The sequence below is a fragment of the Aspergillus melleus genome (genome assembly GCF_016097325.1).
Source record: "Aspergillus melleus strain CBS 546.65 chromosome Unknown contig4, whole genome shotgun sequence".
In the NCBI taxonomy this organism is placed as follows: domain Eukaryota; kingdom Fungi; phylum Ascomycota; class Eurotiomycetes; order Eurotiales; family Aspergillaceae; genus Aspergillus; species Aspergillus melleus.
Window position 1 is genome coordinate 1,848,391 of NW_025763373.1, and position 16,470 is coordinate 1,864,860.

General features: G+C 46.5%; 7 protein-coding genes across 7 annotated transcripts; 5 read left to right on the forward strand and 2 right to left on the reverse strand.

The window, feature by feature from the left end:
* Nucleotides 1-6,561: 6,561 nt before the first annotated feature.
* On the forward strand, nt 6,562-8,386 carry LDX57_007571 (FGGY-family carbohydrate kinase; the record flags this gene model as incomplete). The annotated part of the gene is made up of 2 exons (XM_046089287.1): nt 6,562-7,269; nt 7,334-8,386. 2 exons carry the CDS (start codon nt 6,562-6,564, stop codon nt 8,384-8,386), a joined length of 1,761 nt encoding a protein of 586 aa, XP_045945257.1.
* Nucleotides 8,387-8,903: 517 nt separating this feature from the next.
* LDX57_007572 (uncharacterized protein) lies at nt 8,904-9,557 on the forward strand (the record flags this gene model as incomplete). The annotated part of the gene is made up of 2 exons (XM_046089288.1): nt 8,904-9,018; nt 9,082-9,557. The coding sequence occupies 2 exons, from the start codon at nt 8,904-8,906 to the stop codon at nt 9,555-9,557; spliced, it is 591 nt and encodes a 196-aa protein (XP_045945258.1).
* Nucleotides 9,558-9,651: 94 nt separating this feature from the next.
* LDX57_007573 (uncharacterized protein) lies at nt 9,652-10,760 on the forward strand (the record flags this gene model as incomplete). The annotated part of the gene is made up of 4 exons (XM_046089289.1): nt 9,652-9,913; nt 9,961-10,339; nt 10,394-10,488; nt 10,540-10,760. The coding sequence occupies 4 exons, from the start codon at nt 9,652-9,654 to the stop codon at nt 10,758-10,760; spliced, it is 957 nt and encodes a 318-aa protein (XP_045945259.1).
* Nucleotides 10,761-11,380: 620 nt separating this feature from the next.
* LDX57_007574 (uncharacterized protein) lies at nt 11,381-12,318 on the reverse strand (the record flags this gene model as incomplete). The annotated part of the gene is made up of 4 exons (XM_046089290.1): nt 11,381-11,536; nt 11,573-11,689; nt 11,747-12,168; nt 12,225-12,318. 4 exons carry the CDS (start codon nt 12,316-12,318, stop codon nt 11,381-11,383), a joined length of 789 nt encoding a protein of 262 aa, XP_045945260.1.
* Nucleotides 12,319-12,803: 485 nt separating this feature from the next.
* Nucleotides 12,804-13,693, forward strand: LDX57_007575 (SDR family NAD(P)-dependent oxidoreductase; the record flags this gene model as incomplete). Its single annotated transcript, XM_046089291.1, has 2 exons — nt 12,804-13,153; nt 13,231-13,693. The coding sequence occupies 2 exons, from the start codon at nt 12,804-12,806 to the stop codon at nt 13,691-13,693; spliced, it is 813 nt and encodes a 270-aa protein (XP_045945261.1).
* Nucleotides 13,694-14,179: 486 nt separating this feature from the next.
* LDX57_007576 (class II fructose-bisphosphate aldolase) lies at nt 14,180-15,094 on the reverse strand (the record flags this gene model as incomplete). The annotated part of the gene is made up of 2 exons (XM_046089292.1): nt 14,180-14,450; nt 14,508-15,094. 2 exons carry the CDS (start codon nt 15,092-15,094, stop codon nt 14,180-14,182), a joined length of 858 nt encoding a protein of 285 aa, XP_045945262.1.
* A 350-nt stretch (nt 15,095-15,444) lies between these two features.
* On the forward strand, nt 15,445-16,134 carry LDX57_007577 (SMP-30/gluconolactonase/LRE family protein; the record flags this gene model as incomplete). The annotated part of the gene is made up of 1 exon (XM_046089293.1): nt 15,445-16,134. The coding sequence occupies one exon, from the start codon at nt 15,445-15,447 to the stop codon at nt 16,132-16,134; it is 690 nt and encodes a 229-aa protein (XP_045945263.1).
* Between the last annotated feature and the right edge of the window lie 336 nt (nt 16,135-16,470).

The window sequence follows — 16,470 nt, forward strand, 5'->3', positions numbered from 1 at the left end:
CTTTCAGAAAGGGAACTGAGAAGTGCTTTATAAGTACTTCGAGGAAACCTTTTGTTTCCAGCCTCTCAAGTATTTGCTAACTGATTTGGAACTGCTTAGGATAGTGCCGGCAACCTGATTATCTACTACGGAGAGCTTTTTTGCCGGAAGGAGGATTGCGCCAAGGGCCAGGTGAAAAAAAAAATAAAATGATTTTAACTGTTTGCTAACTGCTTGTCAACTGCTTAGAGGAAATACACGGCTACCAATAACCTTCGCACCCACCTCAAAGCGCATGAAAACATCAGCCTGGCAGAGGATAACAAGGGCGGTCGGGTCGGACAGAAGGAAATGGATCGGTCCATCAGTACGGATATTCAATATGATTACAACTGATTCTCAAGCACTTGCTAACTGCTCTACAACTGCTTAGAATGGTACAAGGACCTTTTTTCCGGTGAGGAGCCCCAGCTTGAGGAAGGTACTGGCGGCGGCAGTAGCGGCGGCAGATTTGGTTCTGGCAATGCCTCGATTCCCCTGCCAGCTTTGCCCCTGACTAAAAAGGACGGAAAGGTAAGATTATAACCACTCATTAACTGCTTGGCAAGCGATTAATGACTGCTTAGGTTCATATCACGGACATGCGGAAGCTGGTCAGAAATATGGGCAAAAAGATTCCCTGCGGCAGTTGTGGCGACCGTAGAAATTGTTGCAAAGATATCAATCTTTGCGAGCATTTCTTGTTGTTTAATTGCGACAAATTGGCCCCGGCTACCCACAACGATGAGCAGGAAAATGCTGGCGTCAATGCCGAGGAAAACGATGCTTGAAAAAAAAAATACCAGGGATCAAGTGCTTGTTAAGCGGTCTCCAAGCGGTTACAGGAGTTCGGGGGAATTTTCTTTTTTAAAAAAACAGGCGCTTTGGAAGTGTTTTTTAAGTGGTTTGCAACTGGTTACGTGAACTAGGGAGGCGTTTTGATTTGGCCAACGGCCCAGGATTTTAAGCATTTTTTTTTGGGGGGAAAAACATGGCCGTGGTTAGTTAGTTCAAGTGAAGCAGTTGAGAAGTGCCTCTTAAGCACTTGAAAAACTTCCTTACCAAAAAGTAGATTATCACCTCAAGTAGTTTATAAGTGCTTAGATGGAATCATTCCTTTACCGAAGCTCGATATATCATAGAATATATATCTTCTATATTTAGAAGGGTCCGCCACTAAAATGCTTGCAAGGGACCCCTTAATCAGTTATAAAGCGCTTACGGTCAAGGAAATATATTTCAACCTAGCAAAAGCACTTAGAAGCTGCTTAATAAGTATTTATATCATCTTGCAACTGGCGCCGGCGCTCAATAAGATTCAATTCCAACTCTTCATTTCGTAGCTGTTGCAATCGCGTCTCTTCCTCCTGCTTTCGTATATCAGCTTCAAGCTTTTTAAGCTCAAGTTCCTGACGTTTCTGCTCGGCCGAAAGGGTATTGGTTGAAGCGAGACGACGAAGATTGGTGGTTGATCGAACGGATCTAAGTACTTATTAGGCGCTTGCTAAGTACTTGTGCAGGGGGGAAATATACTCGCTGTCTCTACTACGCCTTGATGATTGAGACCGTGACTGAGAGACGGCCTGAGATTGAGGCCTTTCTTCAGGGTCATATAATGAACCTTGAGAGTTCGATCTAGGGCGTTTGCGGGATCCTAAAGAGGGGGTAAGCACTTGCTAAGCGGTTGATAAGTACTTGGGGGAACTCACGGTAAAGGTGTCTCCGATAATGTGTCTCTATACTAGAGGTTCGCGAGCTATGATGAATATTATATTGATCAAAGTGCAAATATTGCTCAATATCATTTTGATCAAGCTTCGCAGAGCTATAGTCTTATTAGTATTATCATAAATACTTGGAAAGTGCTTACTAAGTACTTTCTAGCAGCCTCAGTTAACGGTAAAAACTTTCCTGAGGCATATGACTTTTCATGAGATTGCTCAACCGCATTTGTATGATCGCGAAGGGATTGAAAGAAAACAGGCTTAATTCTTGAACAGGCTTTATTCAAACCTGCTTTAATAATTGGTCGACTTTTGTGTAGAGCCCAATTTCGTACATTGTGATCTTCCAAGGCTGTATAAGCAGTTAGCAAGCGCTTCTCAAGTAGTTAATAAGTAGTTATACTAGTTAATAATCTTATCAACTCATCGTAGTCTTCCTCTGATTTGCATTCAATAAGACTCATCATTCGACTCCATACGCCACTACCATGATTTTGAGTGCCAATCGCAGTCAAAATCGATCGTTGGAAATGGACTTTACAGAATACAATTATATTCTGCAATTGCCATATATAATCTCGATGTTCCGGATCGATTTCAGACAGATATTGCCCCAGACCTATAGAAGCGCTTAGAAAGCATTTGTCAATCAGTTGATAAGTACTTACCAGTATATTGTTTATTATCCATATCAACAATTATACCGTAAATCCCATTGCCATGAATAGGATAGAACACAACTGGCTTTCTTGTTACCTTTGCAATAAGCTGAAAAGCTCGTTTAAAAAGTAAAAAATAGCCTTTTGTTGTTTCCTGGTTGGTAAAGACGCGTAAGAGGGTAACAACTTTATAAAGCAGTTAGTAAGCGCTTAAATAGTACTTTACTGCTGTTTACTCACTTTTCTTCTGGTCGGTCAGAAAAGTTGAAAAAAGAACTTCATTAAAGTCCTTTGTACGGATCCGTTTGTATGACATATCAACTTCAAATGAGCCTAATTCTGAAAGAAGCTGAATTTGCTCTTTGAATGCGCAAAAAGCCATACTACCATTTGAATCATGATAGTATTCTCGTAGATATTCCTTAAGTAAAGTAAATAAATGTAACTACTTAAGAAGCGGTTACTAAGTACTTACTTTTATTAAAGGATCCCGATTTTGTAAAAAGATTAAACCATTCAATCCTTGACCTGCAGGATTTGAAAGAAGACGTTCTTTTTGAATAATTGCAGAGATTCGATCTTTATTTGAAAAAGATGAATGGATTTGAGCTAAGGTTGAAGAATTATACTGCTCACAAAACTTTTCAAGTTGTGGAGATCGGAGAAATTGAGCTATTCTAAGCAGTTTAAAAAGCAGTCCGTAACCGGTTAGAAAGTACTTACACGTTGTTAAAGTAGGATCCCGAAGCTCACGAATAATTCTTTGCACTCCATTTAAAATTTGTTCTGGAGGCTTGTTTGGAGGTGGTGGTATATGTTGATGAATCCCATGCGAAGTGAAGATGAAATATGGACATTCTTGAAGCTGTAGAGGCAATAATGCACTGAATTTAACATTGCATTTAGTTGTAATAATCCGTCCACTTCCTTGCGGATGGTCTTGATCTGGATAAGCAGTTAATAATCGCTTAGCAAGTAATTAAAAAGATAACATACCGCACCACTGTCTTCTGGAGGTAACAGGTTCAAAACTACCACATTCTTCAGAAGAAGGTAGTAAATCTTCATTACAAAGACTTTCTAAGAAGCCTATATCCATATTTGTATGATTTGGAATAGACTCTCGAAGATGAGAAGGATTCTGACCCCCTAGATCATTGACACAAGCAATATAGGGTTGACGTTCTCCTATAGCGTTCTAAAGTAGTTGTTAAACAGTTCCTAAGCACTTAGAGGAAATAATGCTTACCACTTGATTATACCGCTTAAAAAGCGGTTTACATGATTCCCGATTTTCAACACATGCATGCCCTCGGTTGAAACGCTGCGTAAGCATTCGAAAAAAACTGGAAAAATTAGATCAAGTACTTGCTAACTGCTTTGTAAGTGGTCATAATACCTGTATGCATTTCGTTTGGTCCTATCTGTCTCAGAAAGTTGAATGCTTCGACGAGCCTTTCGAATCCTTTCCCACAAAGCTTCATCTACTGCAGTATGATGATGTAATCTGAGATCAGAATTAAGGAATTCGCATGTTTTAATTCCTGAGCAATTCCATGTGATTCGGCTGACAAAACAATCCAAAAATGAACAAAAAATCGATTCTTTACGACCACAGATTTGCCGCTTCGCATATTGAACCTAAGACCGTAAGTACTTATCAAGCGGTTATTAAGTGGTTCTGTACCTCTGATAGTAGGTTTTTGCATTCATCATATGATCGTCCTCTTGATGCAACAATATATGAATATCCTTGCAAATGAGATTGAGGGTATTCAGGAAGATCATCAATATATTCAACCTTTAGTGTAGTAAGAGGCTTTGTTTTCGCATGAGTCAACGGAATTGGAATGTCATCTTCGGGTTCCTATAAGCACTTAGTAAGCGGTTACCAAGCGCCGGCAAGCTTGGGAGTTTTCCCTACTGTAGTCAAAGCATCCACATCGATTACTTCATTCAAGGGATCTGCAGTAGAATCCATAGTATGACTTGTAAGAAAGTACTTTGTAATCGCTTAAGAAGCGCTTGACGGACCGGAATAGGGAGTGGTGAAGAAATAAGAAAGAAAGTTGAATTTTTCATGGAAAGCGGATTACTGTAAGATATTTAAGGTCGCGCGAATCGTTCTGCTTATAAATCAAGCCTTGGCGGACCCACATTATGAAACGGCTCAAGCGAGCCTATCGATAAGCTCGCGTGAACTGTATCCACCGTTGATTACGTTAAGTCAGGTCCGCTTGTTTACATAATCTGGTGATTCGGGCTGCTTTAACGTATTTCACTAGCGAGCGCCGCACACCACCGAGCGCCGCACCTTCGCTCAATTCCTGCCGGCGGGCCAAATACTAGAGGCTTTATCAACCAAACAATTGCATTTCTATCTAAACATTAATTACTAAGTGGTTTAGGACATCTAACTCTAGTATGTCCCCGAACATGACAATTAGAACACTGCGGTGGCGCTCGTACGCGCGGTCCAACTCCTAAAAGTGCTGGATCTATAGGAAGCGTATCTTGTCCTTTATTAGCCTCATTCTCGCCCTGGAATCGATCTGGTCCTTCCTGAAGTGATGAGCCCTCTGTAATAGCTAACTGTTTATTAGATAGCTTGCGTTTTTGACCTCTCCATTCATTTTCGGCGCGGTGTTTGCGAACTTCTTCCCGTGAGAAAACAAGCTCATTAAGAGTCAATTCATGACCTTTAATAATCTTGTCTAATCGCGCTTCTAGCAAAGGTAGAGGGCTGTGGGTGCGTTCCCTAAGTAATCTCTTTGCTGCAGATGCTTGCTTCTCCAGCTGCCTAGTTGTATAAGATGTTTTAGACGCTGAATTAGTTGATCGACTGTCTGGTGGTGTAGGAGTCTTCAATTGAACGTCTAACTTGCTAAGAACTCTCGCTGAATCGTATGGAACTAGGTCAGTAGCTGCAAAGCTATGCTGAATAGTCTCTGCTGTAAAAACGAGCTTGCGAGCTTTTTGAAAGATCTTTAAAAAATCAAACTTGTCGATATGGCTGACTCCTAAATATATCTTTTGTTTCACAAAATTGCCATACGCATCTTTTAGACCGCGAAAACAGCCTACATCTAAAAGCTGAAGTTTATTGGAAGAATGCGGAGGCATGCAGATAGGAATAATATTATTTTCACTGCAGATTTGATCAAATTGAGGCGAAAGATGGCTGCCATGGCCGTCCATAACTAGAAGGCGGTATTTCTCAGTTGTACGGGCAGTAGTAGCAGGAATAAAGAGATCTTTAAGCCAGCAAAGGCCTATTTCATTAGAAGTTTATCCATTAGGACTAACTTCAAATCTGTTATCAGATGGGAGCTCAAAAAGTTGATACCAACCTTCTATATGGACCTTTTTTTTGAAAATAATACATGGAGAAAGCTCCCAGCCAGTTGAATTGATGCATTCAATCGAAGTAATCCATTCCCGATTATCTGACTGTACAACACGCGCTTTGCCATAGTAATCAGCTCTAGTAATCACTCGAGCATTGTTTACTAGATCCATAGCGAAGCCAGTTTCGTCGAAATTATAGATATCCTCCTGTGCGATCCCATGTTGTATTATAATGATTTGTACGCGGTCAAATCACTCTCTAATCATTTTAGGATCTTCGCATTTGACGCGTCGATAATCATATTGTCGAGAAAAGCAGGATTTAACTTCAGGGCGACGTTTAACAAGCTTGGTAACCCAGTTCACTTCGACTGATTGAATAGATGCAGAACCGCGGGCAGCAAGAAGAATATTAGCCATTTCTCGTGTATTTGATGGCGTAGGAGGCGTTCCATGTCGATCTAGCGATAAAATCCATCGTACAAGCGATTCCTCTTCATTTTGAGTTAATTTATGATTGTTGGCGCGTGTTTCCGAGCGTGAAGTTGTTCCATTAAGTCGTCGCCGCAGAGTTCTTTCCGGGACATTATAGACGCGCGCTGCTTCACGAATACTGTGAATTTGCTGTTTCTTTAAAGCAGAAACTGCCAGTTGGGCTCTGCCATCTTGCTCAATTGATTCTTTTCGATTTTGACGCGCTTTTGGAGGCATGGTGAGTAGTTGAATTGTGTAAAGCAATAAAACGCGTAAAGTTTTGATGAGGTGCGGCGCTCGGTGGTGTGCGGCGCTCGCTAGTGAAATACGTTATCAACATGTCAATTGGTGAATATGACGATTACTACATCGGCATCGATGTAGGTACTGGCAGTGCTCGTGCTTGCGTTGTCCACCACAACGGGAACATTGTCGGGCTCGCATCGCATAACATCACCACATGGCAACCGCACCCCGAATACTATGAGCAATCGACCGCCGACATCTGGGAGAGCATTTGCGCTGCAGTGAAACAAGCAGTCGAGGAATGTGAGGTGCCTCGGTCAAAGATCCGAGGCCTTGCATTCGATGCTACTTGCTCCCTGGCTGTTTTCAGCAAGGAGACCGGTCGACCGGTTTCTGTCAGCGGTGCAGAGGTCAGTAACGACCGCAATGTTATTCTCTGGCTGGACCATCGCGCGGCCGAGGAAACAAAAACAATCAATGAAACTGGCCACGCTATTCTGCAATATGTCGGAGGTAGAATGTCACTCGAAATGGAGATGCCCAAGATTCTTTGGCTCAAGAATCATATGGATCCAAGCACATTTCATGACTGCAAATTCTTTGACCTTGCAGATGCGCTTACGCATCTAGCTACAGGGAAAGAATCACGCAGCTATTGCAGTGTGATTTGCAAGCAAGGTTATCTCGCGCACAGAGCTGACTGCGGCGAAGAAGGTTGGCAGTCCGACTTTTTGACTTCCATTGGTCTCCAGAGTCTTGCTCAAGATAACTTTGGAAGGCTTGGGGGTATAAATGGCAAAGTTAGTCGCCTATGGATACCTCTCATGTTTCCCTAGAGTTGAACTGACATTTCACCTATTGCAGAATGGCCAGTATCTCAGTGCTGGCGAGTGCGTTGGACCTTTAGCCGAGAGGGCCGCTGCTGAGCTGGGACTCTCGCCAGGGATCGCTGTCGGTAGTGGAGTCATTGATGCTTACGCTGGTTGGATCGGTACAGTTGGCGCGAAGGCTGATCTGGGATTCTCGCCATTGACAGACCAGAAGGAGCATGTTCCTCATCGGTTGGCCGTGGTGGCTGGCACGTCAACATGTCACTTAGACATGTCAAGAAATGAGTTGTTCGTACCTGGAGTCTGGGGCCCCTATCGAGACGTTCTATTTCCTGGCGCCTACCTTGCTGAAGGAGGCCAGTCAGCTACAGGCGAACTCATCCGACATGTTGTTGAGAGCCATCCGGCACACGCGGAAGCAAACGAAGCCGCGAAAGCAGCCGAAATACACATCTACGATTTCCTCAATGACTATCTTCGAAAATCAGCAACGAAGGCCCGAGTGTGTCATATCGCTCAGTTGGCCAAACACTTCTTTTTCTACGGCGATTTATGGGGTAATCGATCTCCCATTGCAGACCCCCAGATGAGCGGCGCAACCATCGGGTTGAAAAGTGACCGGTCTATTGCGAATCTAGCGCTCCAATATTACGGTGCTCTGGAGTTCATTGCACTGCAAACACGCCAGATCGTTGATACGATGAATCAACACGGGCATCGAATTTCAACGATTTTCATGTCAGGCTCCCAGACACAAAACGAACTCTTGGTACATCTAATTGCATCTGCTTGCAAAATGCCAGTCGTACTACCTGCATACGTCCATGCTGCTGTATGCCACGGTGCAGCTATGTTAGCAGCAGTGGCGGCCAGCAAGTGCTCCGAGGGTGATTCGAAAGACCTGTGGGAAATCATGAGCCAAATGAGTAAGCCTGGCCGACGTGTGGACCCTACCACCAATCCGAAGGAGCAGCTACTCCTCCAGGCCAAGTATGAGGTGTTTTTGGACATGTGCTTCAAGCAGCGGGAATACAGGGAGCTTGTTGATAAGCGGCTTGACGGTGCGGCAGATGATAGAAATTTTTGACGCTCCAGTCCCAGCTTATTTACCTGTGTCTAGATAGTTCATAATAATGCACGGTATGAGCTTTTGTCAAAAATAGGAGACTCTGTCAACGCGCCAGGCGGCGCCCAAGCGAGAGCCCCGGCAGATAGGTAGATTGTCCTGAGGAGGAAAGATCTTCTCTCCATGATTCATCATCGCTTTTTTGCACGTCGTCCACTTCCGAGACGTAGACGTGTTCTCTTCTGTTGCCGCTTCATCTCGGAAGATGTCATCCGATACCGAGCAGACGAGGCCCCCGTTTCGCGCCCCGGGTCCCCGAGTCGAGTATATCGGGCTTGGATGCGGGGCCCCTTGCCATTGGATGACGTCCTGAATCCGGGGTTTCCTTGCAAGACTATCCGCCCCATAAGGGGATCAGGAGCTCTTATAACTACAAGAAAGACCCGGTCTTTCGGGCACGAACTAGGGGCATCAGGCTCATCATTTTGTTTCTTCCTCTTATGTCCACAACGGGACATATCTCGTCTCTAGCTTCATAATGTTCGCTACGTTGAGCGATGAGCGGGCAAAATGGAAGATTGCTGCCAAATTGGGGAAAAAATGGCTCTTAATCGGGGTTAACTGCCTCGCTGGTCTCGCCATTTTCTTTTTCGGTGAGAATTCCCGTTGATATCTCAGTGGTAATGCGAGAGCCCCTATTCTGACTCGGGAAACAGGTTATGATCAAGGCATGATGGGGGGAGTGAACGACTCCCAGGAGTATGTGCACCGAATGGGACTGGGATACAAGAAGAACGGATCGATCATTGTTACCAACACTCTGTTACAAGGCAGCATCGTCTCCGTCTACTATCTGGGAACTTTGGTCGGATGCTTCATGGGTGGTTATGTGAGTGATCGTTCTGGTCGCATCAAGTCTCTCGCCTTTGGTGCTGCCTGGGGCATACTCGGGGCTGCGCTCCAATGCACAGCAATGAACCCGGCCTGGATGATTGTGTCTCGCCTCCTTAACGGCATTGGTACTGGAGTCCTGAACGCCACTGTGCCAGTTTATGGCTCTGAGCTGGCCGATTATGAGTCTCGGGGCATGTTTATCGCCATGGAGTTCACCTTGAACATTGTTGGCGTGGTAGTGGCTTATTGGCTGGGATTCGGTCTCAGTTACATCGACAACGGAACATCCCAGTTTTAATGGCGTTTTCCCATCGCCTTCCAGATTATCATGCTCCTTTTCCTCATTACCGGCTGCTGGTTCTTCCCTGAATTCCCCTCGTTGGCTTTGCATGATGGGTCGACGCGATGAGGCGATGTACGTCCTCAAGCGCCTTCGCGGACTTGAAAACGAACGAGCAATCGAACTGGAGATGCGGGAAATCCAGACTGTGGTCGATTTGGAGGCTGAGTCCGAGCAAAACATCACGTATCTCCACATGCTCTTCGGGGTTGGTCAAGGGGACTTGCACATTGCCCGACGCGTCCAACTCGTGATTTGGTTGCAAATCCTCCAATGCTGGTCAGGCATTGCCGGCGTCACAATGTACGCACTACGTTATCTCTGGCCCTCCCTTCTGGCACAATACAAATCATATTCACAGCCATCTTCAAAATCGCCGGCTTCAATTCGCAGAAGACCATGTGGATATCTGGGCTCAATAATATCTTTTACGCATTTGCCACATTGATTTGTGTTGTCACCCTAGATCGGATCGGTCGACGCTGGACATTATGGTGGGGAGCAGCAGGACAGGCGATTGCAATGTTCCTTGCAGGTGCCATGGCTCGCGGCGGAATTGATCATCCGGAAAACCAGGCTCCGTGGGGAATCGCAGCGACATCGATGGTTTATCTCTATACATTTGTTTTCGGTGCCACTTGGCTCACTGTACCATGGCTGTACCCCGCCGAAATCTTTCCCCTCAAAGTCCGAGCCAAGGGTAATGCCTGGGGTGTAGTTGGCTGGAGTTTGGGAAATCGGTAAGTGTGTCCCAGTTGCTCAACTTCATTTTGAACATTCTTAACATAAGTCAGATCGTTGACTTTGGCTCTGCCATACATTTTCGGTGCTATTGGGGAGAATACACTACATGTATTTGGCGCAGTTAACATACTCAGCATCCCAATCAGTGAGAGAGCCTATACTCCTGTTATGAGGGATATGCACTGACTGTTATTAGTATGGGCCTTTTATCCCGAGTCCAGCCGGCGCACGCTTGAGGAGATTGATATGCTTTTTACCTCGAAGTCACCATTTGTTTGGGAAGCCGAGTCGAATTTTGCGGCATTCATGGCTGAGAACCCAAACTTCGGAGCTACTCGTAGGAGAAACAGTATTGTTGGAGACGATGAGAAGGCCTGCAATGGGGAGTCAGAGCACCAGGAAATGGTCTCTAGCTAGTAAAAAATCAAACGCCCGCACATTCCGTCTAGATAAGAAATTTAGAGAGGTGCCAATGCGCCTTAAGTCGGATATGTGTACTCAAGAGAATTGGAATTTTAATTTCACTAGTCTACATCATGAGGATAGACAATCGGATCATTAGACTACGGGCGCTACTAACAGGGCTGAATGAATTAGGAAACAGAATCACCCGTAAACCTGTGTATGTCAAACCCATACAATTTTCATTTGCCTGAATTATAGGCCTCCATATGCGAGAGCAGTTAGATATTCCGTCGAAACCTATGAAACTAACATTAACTTCTTTTATTTCTCTCTTTTCTGTTTTGGCGCCGAGCAGCACGATTTGTCGTCCACAAAGCCTTCTGCTCTCATAGTCCGCAAATATTTTCAGGATATCCGATATCGGATTCATATTTCCAACACACCGTTGTGCGTAAAATCTCCGTTACAAGCGAGCAATCACTTTCGGGATAAAGCATGATAAATTTCTATAAACTGCCGGAGGCACACTTTTATCCATGTCAAGGTTACAGTCATCCGTTGCATCATCAGGCGAAACATTTTAACAAACTAAGGATATTAGTGTGACGATTTCACTAGATGCAGAACAAGAATTACTCACTTCCAATCACTCCATTCACCGGAATGTCAATGGAGGCAGTGTAGCTGGCAGCTTCACTGAGAAGATAGACATAGGCACCGCCGAGCTCCTGCACCTCGGCCAATCTGGGGAATCCACCATAATACTTCAACTGCTGCTCCCAGTCCGGCTACTGGGGTACCCAGTATGTCATGGCGGTCTTTACCAGACCGGGCGAGACACTGTTGACGCGAATCCCATATTGCGCCCACTCCATTGCCAGCGTGTGGGTCATGTTGCGCACGCCGGCTTTGGAGGCACCATATGGAGTGGAAGGGACGCGCTGCGATGGATGTCAGATAAGAGTCAAAACAAAGGGCAACTTCACTATTGGACTGACCTTATTGGGGCGGTAAGAAGCCATTGACGCTGTGAAAACAACAGAGCCCTTCACTCCGAGCTTAATAAACGCACGAGCGGCAGCGCGTGCGGTGTAGAAAGCTCCGAAGAGATTGACATTGAATAGATTCTCGATATCTTCCTTGGTGAAGTCGAGAGCAGCCTTATGGTGTGTACGTCCAGCGTTAACCACCATTCCGCTTAAGGTACCGGCTTCCTTGATGATCTTATCAGTTGCAGCCGTGATTGTCGATTCATCGGTCACATTCGCGGTTACGGCAAAAAGCTGACCGGGGTAGCGCTTGGAGACAGCAGCAAAATCGTCACCGGTCTCCCCAATGTCAATAGAGTAGACTTTGTCTGCGCCGTTGGATAGACAACACTCGGCGATACCAAGGCCGATACCCCGGTTGGCGCCAGTAACTAACGCGAGTGGCCATCAGTGAATATGAATCAAAATAATGCGCCAGAGCACCTACTAGCGATAACCTTTCCACCGAGAGTGACCTGAGTCTGAGGGGCATTTTCACCCTGGGGAATAGACACTTGGTCGGATGTCATAGAAGGAGCCATAGGGTACGAGAGGAAAGCAGAGATCGGCAGGCAATCGAGAGATTGAAAGGAGTGAAGTTGAAGAGGAAAAGCCAAGAGCCCTTTTATAAATGATATGAAACCAGAATCAAAGCAAGTTTCCCATCGCAAATTCCATCTACCAGAGCTTTTTCCCCTCAGTGGACTCCCCCGCGACTCGAGGTGTCCCGAGACGGGAAAGACTGGGGAACGCTGGACCGAGACGAGTCCAAGGTGGATCAACCGTGTGTCCCGAGACGACAAAGCTTGGCCCACTGTCTGTGCCATCGTCAAGCAAGCCAGAATTGTGGTCAAGTCCAGGGGCAAGGAGGGGGTGGGAAACAGCTGATCCACAGCTTGGTGGTGAGCGGGACAAATTTGGAGATACCCCCGCCTCCATCATTTTCGTTCCATTAGAAGCGCCGATTTTCTTCCAGCTTCATCTGACCAATTTCATTCGCTTCACCTTCGTCACAGACCGATTTACAATGGCTGCGCTTCCTGCTTGGAATCTTCTCAGAGGCAAGACCGCGGCAATCACTGGCGGCACCACCGGAATTGGTCGCGCAATTGTTTTGGCATACATTACACAAGGATGTAATGTCGCAGTCAACCACCTGGGAATGCCTCAAGATGAAAAACATCGACACAGTCTACTTGAAGAGGTCAAGGCCATCAAGAGTAGGGACATCGGGGCCGGCGACATTCTGGAGCTTCCTGGTGACGTGACAAACCCCGAAACAGGGTCGAGTCTGGCCCAAGAAGCTGTCTCGAAATGGGGCAAGCTGGATATTTTCGTCGCCAATGCGGGTGTGTTCAAACAAGCAGAGTTTCTCGAGTAAGTTAGATGGAAAATGCTGAGATCGAAGCTTGTCCCGTCACAAAGATCGGAATGCGCTAACATATCTCTTGCAGTATCAAGCCGGCCCTTCTTGACCACAGTGTCGATGTCAATGTTAAGGGCTGCTTCTATGCCTGCCAAGCTGCCGCTCGCCAGATGGTAAAGCAAGGACACGGCGGTTCTATAATTGGCATTTCCTCCGTCAGCGCTCTGCTTGGTGGTGGCTTCCAGACCCACTATACCCCTACAAAAGCGGCCATTCTCTCCATGATGCAGTCGATGGCGATCGCCCTTGGGAAAGACCAGATTCGATGTAATGCATTGATGCCTGGCACTATTGCGACACAGCTAGCCGAACATGATATGAAGAATCCCACCAAAAAGGCCGCTCTCGAAGCCCGAATTCCCCTAGGTCGCATTGGGGACCCCGAGGACATGGCGGGTCCTGCGGTTTTCCTGGCCTGCGAAGAGATGAGCCGTTATGTGAACGCCACGGGACTGTTAGCTGATGGTGGCATGTTTAGTAACTTGCAGTAATTGTGGGGATATTAGTTCTCTTGTACGCCGACTTATAGAAATATCATGCATGGTTGCTTGACCCGGAAACAAAATAGGGCTTATCTTCTCTTGAGTCTATCCGTGGAAAAATCAATTGTTCGACCAAACTATGTCATTCCATTTTTTTTGGACTTTTGTGGCGAATGGATCAGGAACCGAAGGTGAATACGCATCATTATTGATGACACTGCAAAAGCAGTGTCACAATGAAAACAGATGGAACTACACTGATTGCCGTACGGAAAACAAACTCGATCGAGCCAGAAAGTGAATCAATGCGAGGAATGGCAAGAGAAGAGAGCTTCTATCTGTTCTCCTCCCAAAGCTATCTGCTACCTGACTCAGGGGTCCGATATGGCGACACCTAAGGCGTCAACAATTATACATACTCTGTAGGAAGGTAAAAGACATGAGGGAATGGTTTCTTTTGATTTCTGATGCTATTGTCTACAAACGAACATCCCCTCACGCCTTACCCGCAGAGCCGCAGATTTCCATCCACTTGATGGTAAGGTCTGTCACCTTTTTAATACCCTCCTCGATAAGCTGTGTATGGGGCATTTTCCCCGCGTTTGCAAATAGATGGTCGTAGTAGTCGTCCAAGACCAGTCGGTTTACGTTGATTTTCGTGACACCAGCGGCCACACAGCGCTTCAACAGCTCGGGGGCAAACCCGTTGGTGCCGTGTAGAGCCAGATTTATCCTGCCGTTCGCCTGAGCTCGGATTTTCTCAAATCTGGATTTTTTAAAATTAGTATCCTTAATCTCACTAAATCGACGTCCCCAGACTCACCTCTCAAAGTGTAGATGAGGGCCGCGCGGACCGTATTCACCATGAACATTGCCAAAAGAAGGCGCGAGAACATCCACACCCGTCTGGATAAAATCATCTACTTCCTCGGCGGTCGTCATACAGGCTTCTAATCCTGCTGTATCCATCACTCCATCTTCCCCTCCTTCGAGACGACCCGGCTCGGCCTCCGTGACCTTTTCGCGCGCGTTACAATATTGCACCAGCTCGCGCGTCATCTTTAGATTCACATCCTTTTCGTAGTGCGACATATCCACCATGATACTATCGAATGGAAGCTCTGCCGCGCGCTTGATGATAGCTTCCGACTGAGCATGATTGAGGTGAACGCTGATCGGCACACTTGCACGCTTGGCAGCGTCGGCAGCGATGTGTACCAGTAAGCCATCTGTGGCTTCGATGGCCCACGGAAAGAATTGAATGATGAGTGGTGAGCGTGCAATTTCTGCAGCTCGCACCAGGCCCAAAACTTGTTCGATGTTGTACGCGATGGCAGCGATGACCCCGAAGCGGCCGATTTCGGCCTCGCGGAGGATGCGCTTATGGCAGTTGGAGTCTTTCCAAGACATCTTCCGGTCGTATCGGGATGAAGGGACGATTTCCAGGTCAATCTACATGTCGATGTGTTGAATAAAGCCATTTAAAAAGCGCTGGCCTCGGACGGATGTTGCCTCGAGGCCGGACGAGATGACCCCGAGACGGGGCTACAACTAGACCCACCACTTCGCCCGCAGGGTTTCAAATCTCCCCTCTATTGGAATATTGCTTTTCTGGGTTGTTGAGGTCATTGAGCAACCCTCTCACCTACGTGGTTCCCCGGTAACCCAACTGTCTTGCTGGTATTGTCTTCTTCAGCAGCAGTTGGAAGTCTCCCGGCCTCCTCGCTTTTGACCAGTTCGCCTACTGCTTGAAATTCATCATGCCCGCGGATTCGGAGACTTTCTTCCAGTTCCACGACCACCGCTTTGCAGCAATTGTTGGATCAACACCGGTCATCGAGCTTCTTGCCGAACATCGGGATTATCCATTCGCTCACGAGGCGGGAGTCTTCCTTCCTGAGAGCAATACTCTCTACGTCACTAGCAACCGATGTACCGGACCGGGCAGCGAACAAAGGGTTCACATTACTCGAGTGGACCTGAACAAGAGGCCTGTAAGCTATGAGGAAGTTCTCACAGATATACCAATGGCGAATGGAGCCATTAACTATGGAAAAAATGATATTCTTTTCTGTGCGCAAGGATCCATGACCCAGCCTAGCGGGCTATACTGGCTGTCGACCACTTCATATAAATCCGAACTGCTGAAAGGCGACTTTTTCGGCCGGCAATTCAATTCCCTCAATGATGTCGTGGTACACAAGGATGGCTCGGTCTGGTTCACGGATCCCATTTACGGCTTCGAGCAGGGTTATCGACCACCTCCCCGTCTGCCAAACCAGGTCTACCGATGGTGTCCGAGTAGTGGTAATATCCGAGCTATGGCGGATAGGTTTGGACGACCGAATGGCCTTTGCTTCTCCCCAGATGAGAAAGTCGTTTATATTACCGATACTGATCGGGTCCATGGTGATGGCACAATCGATGATATGCGGGTTTCTTCAATGTAAGATCAGGTTCTCGTTCAACTTTCTTTCAACATGTCTAAGTTCTTCCATTCAAGTTACGCCTTCGATGTGTCTACATATAGCGGAGAAACATTTCTCACGAACCGGCGCCTTTTTGCTATGGCGGATCAAGGTATCCCGGACGGAATCAAGTGTGACCTTGAAGGAAATGTGTATAGTGGTTGCGGAGATGGAATCAACGTATGGTCGCCAGGTGGTGTCCTCTTGGGTAGAATCATTATTGGAGGTGGTGTTGCGAACTTTTGTTTCGGCCAAGGCGGAGAGATCTTTGCGCTGAATGAGCATCGACTGTGGAGAGTCCAGCTAGGAGCAGCTGTA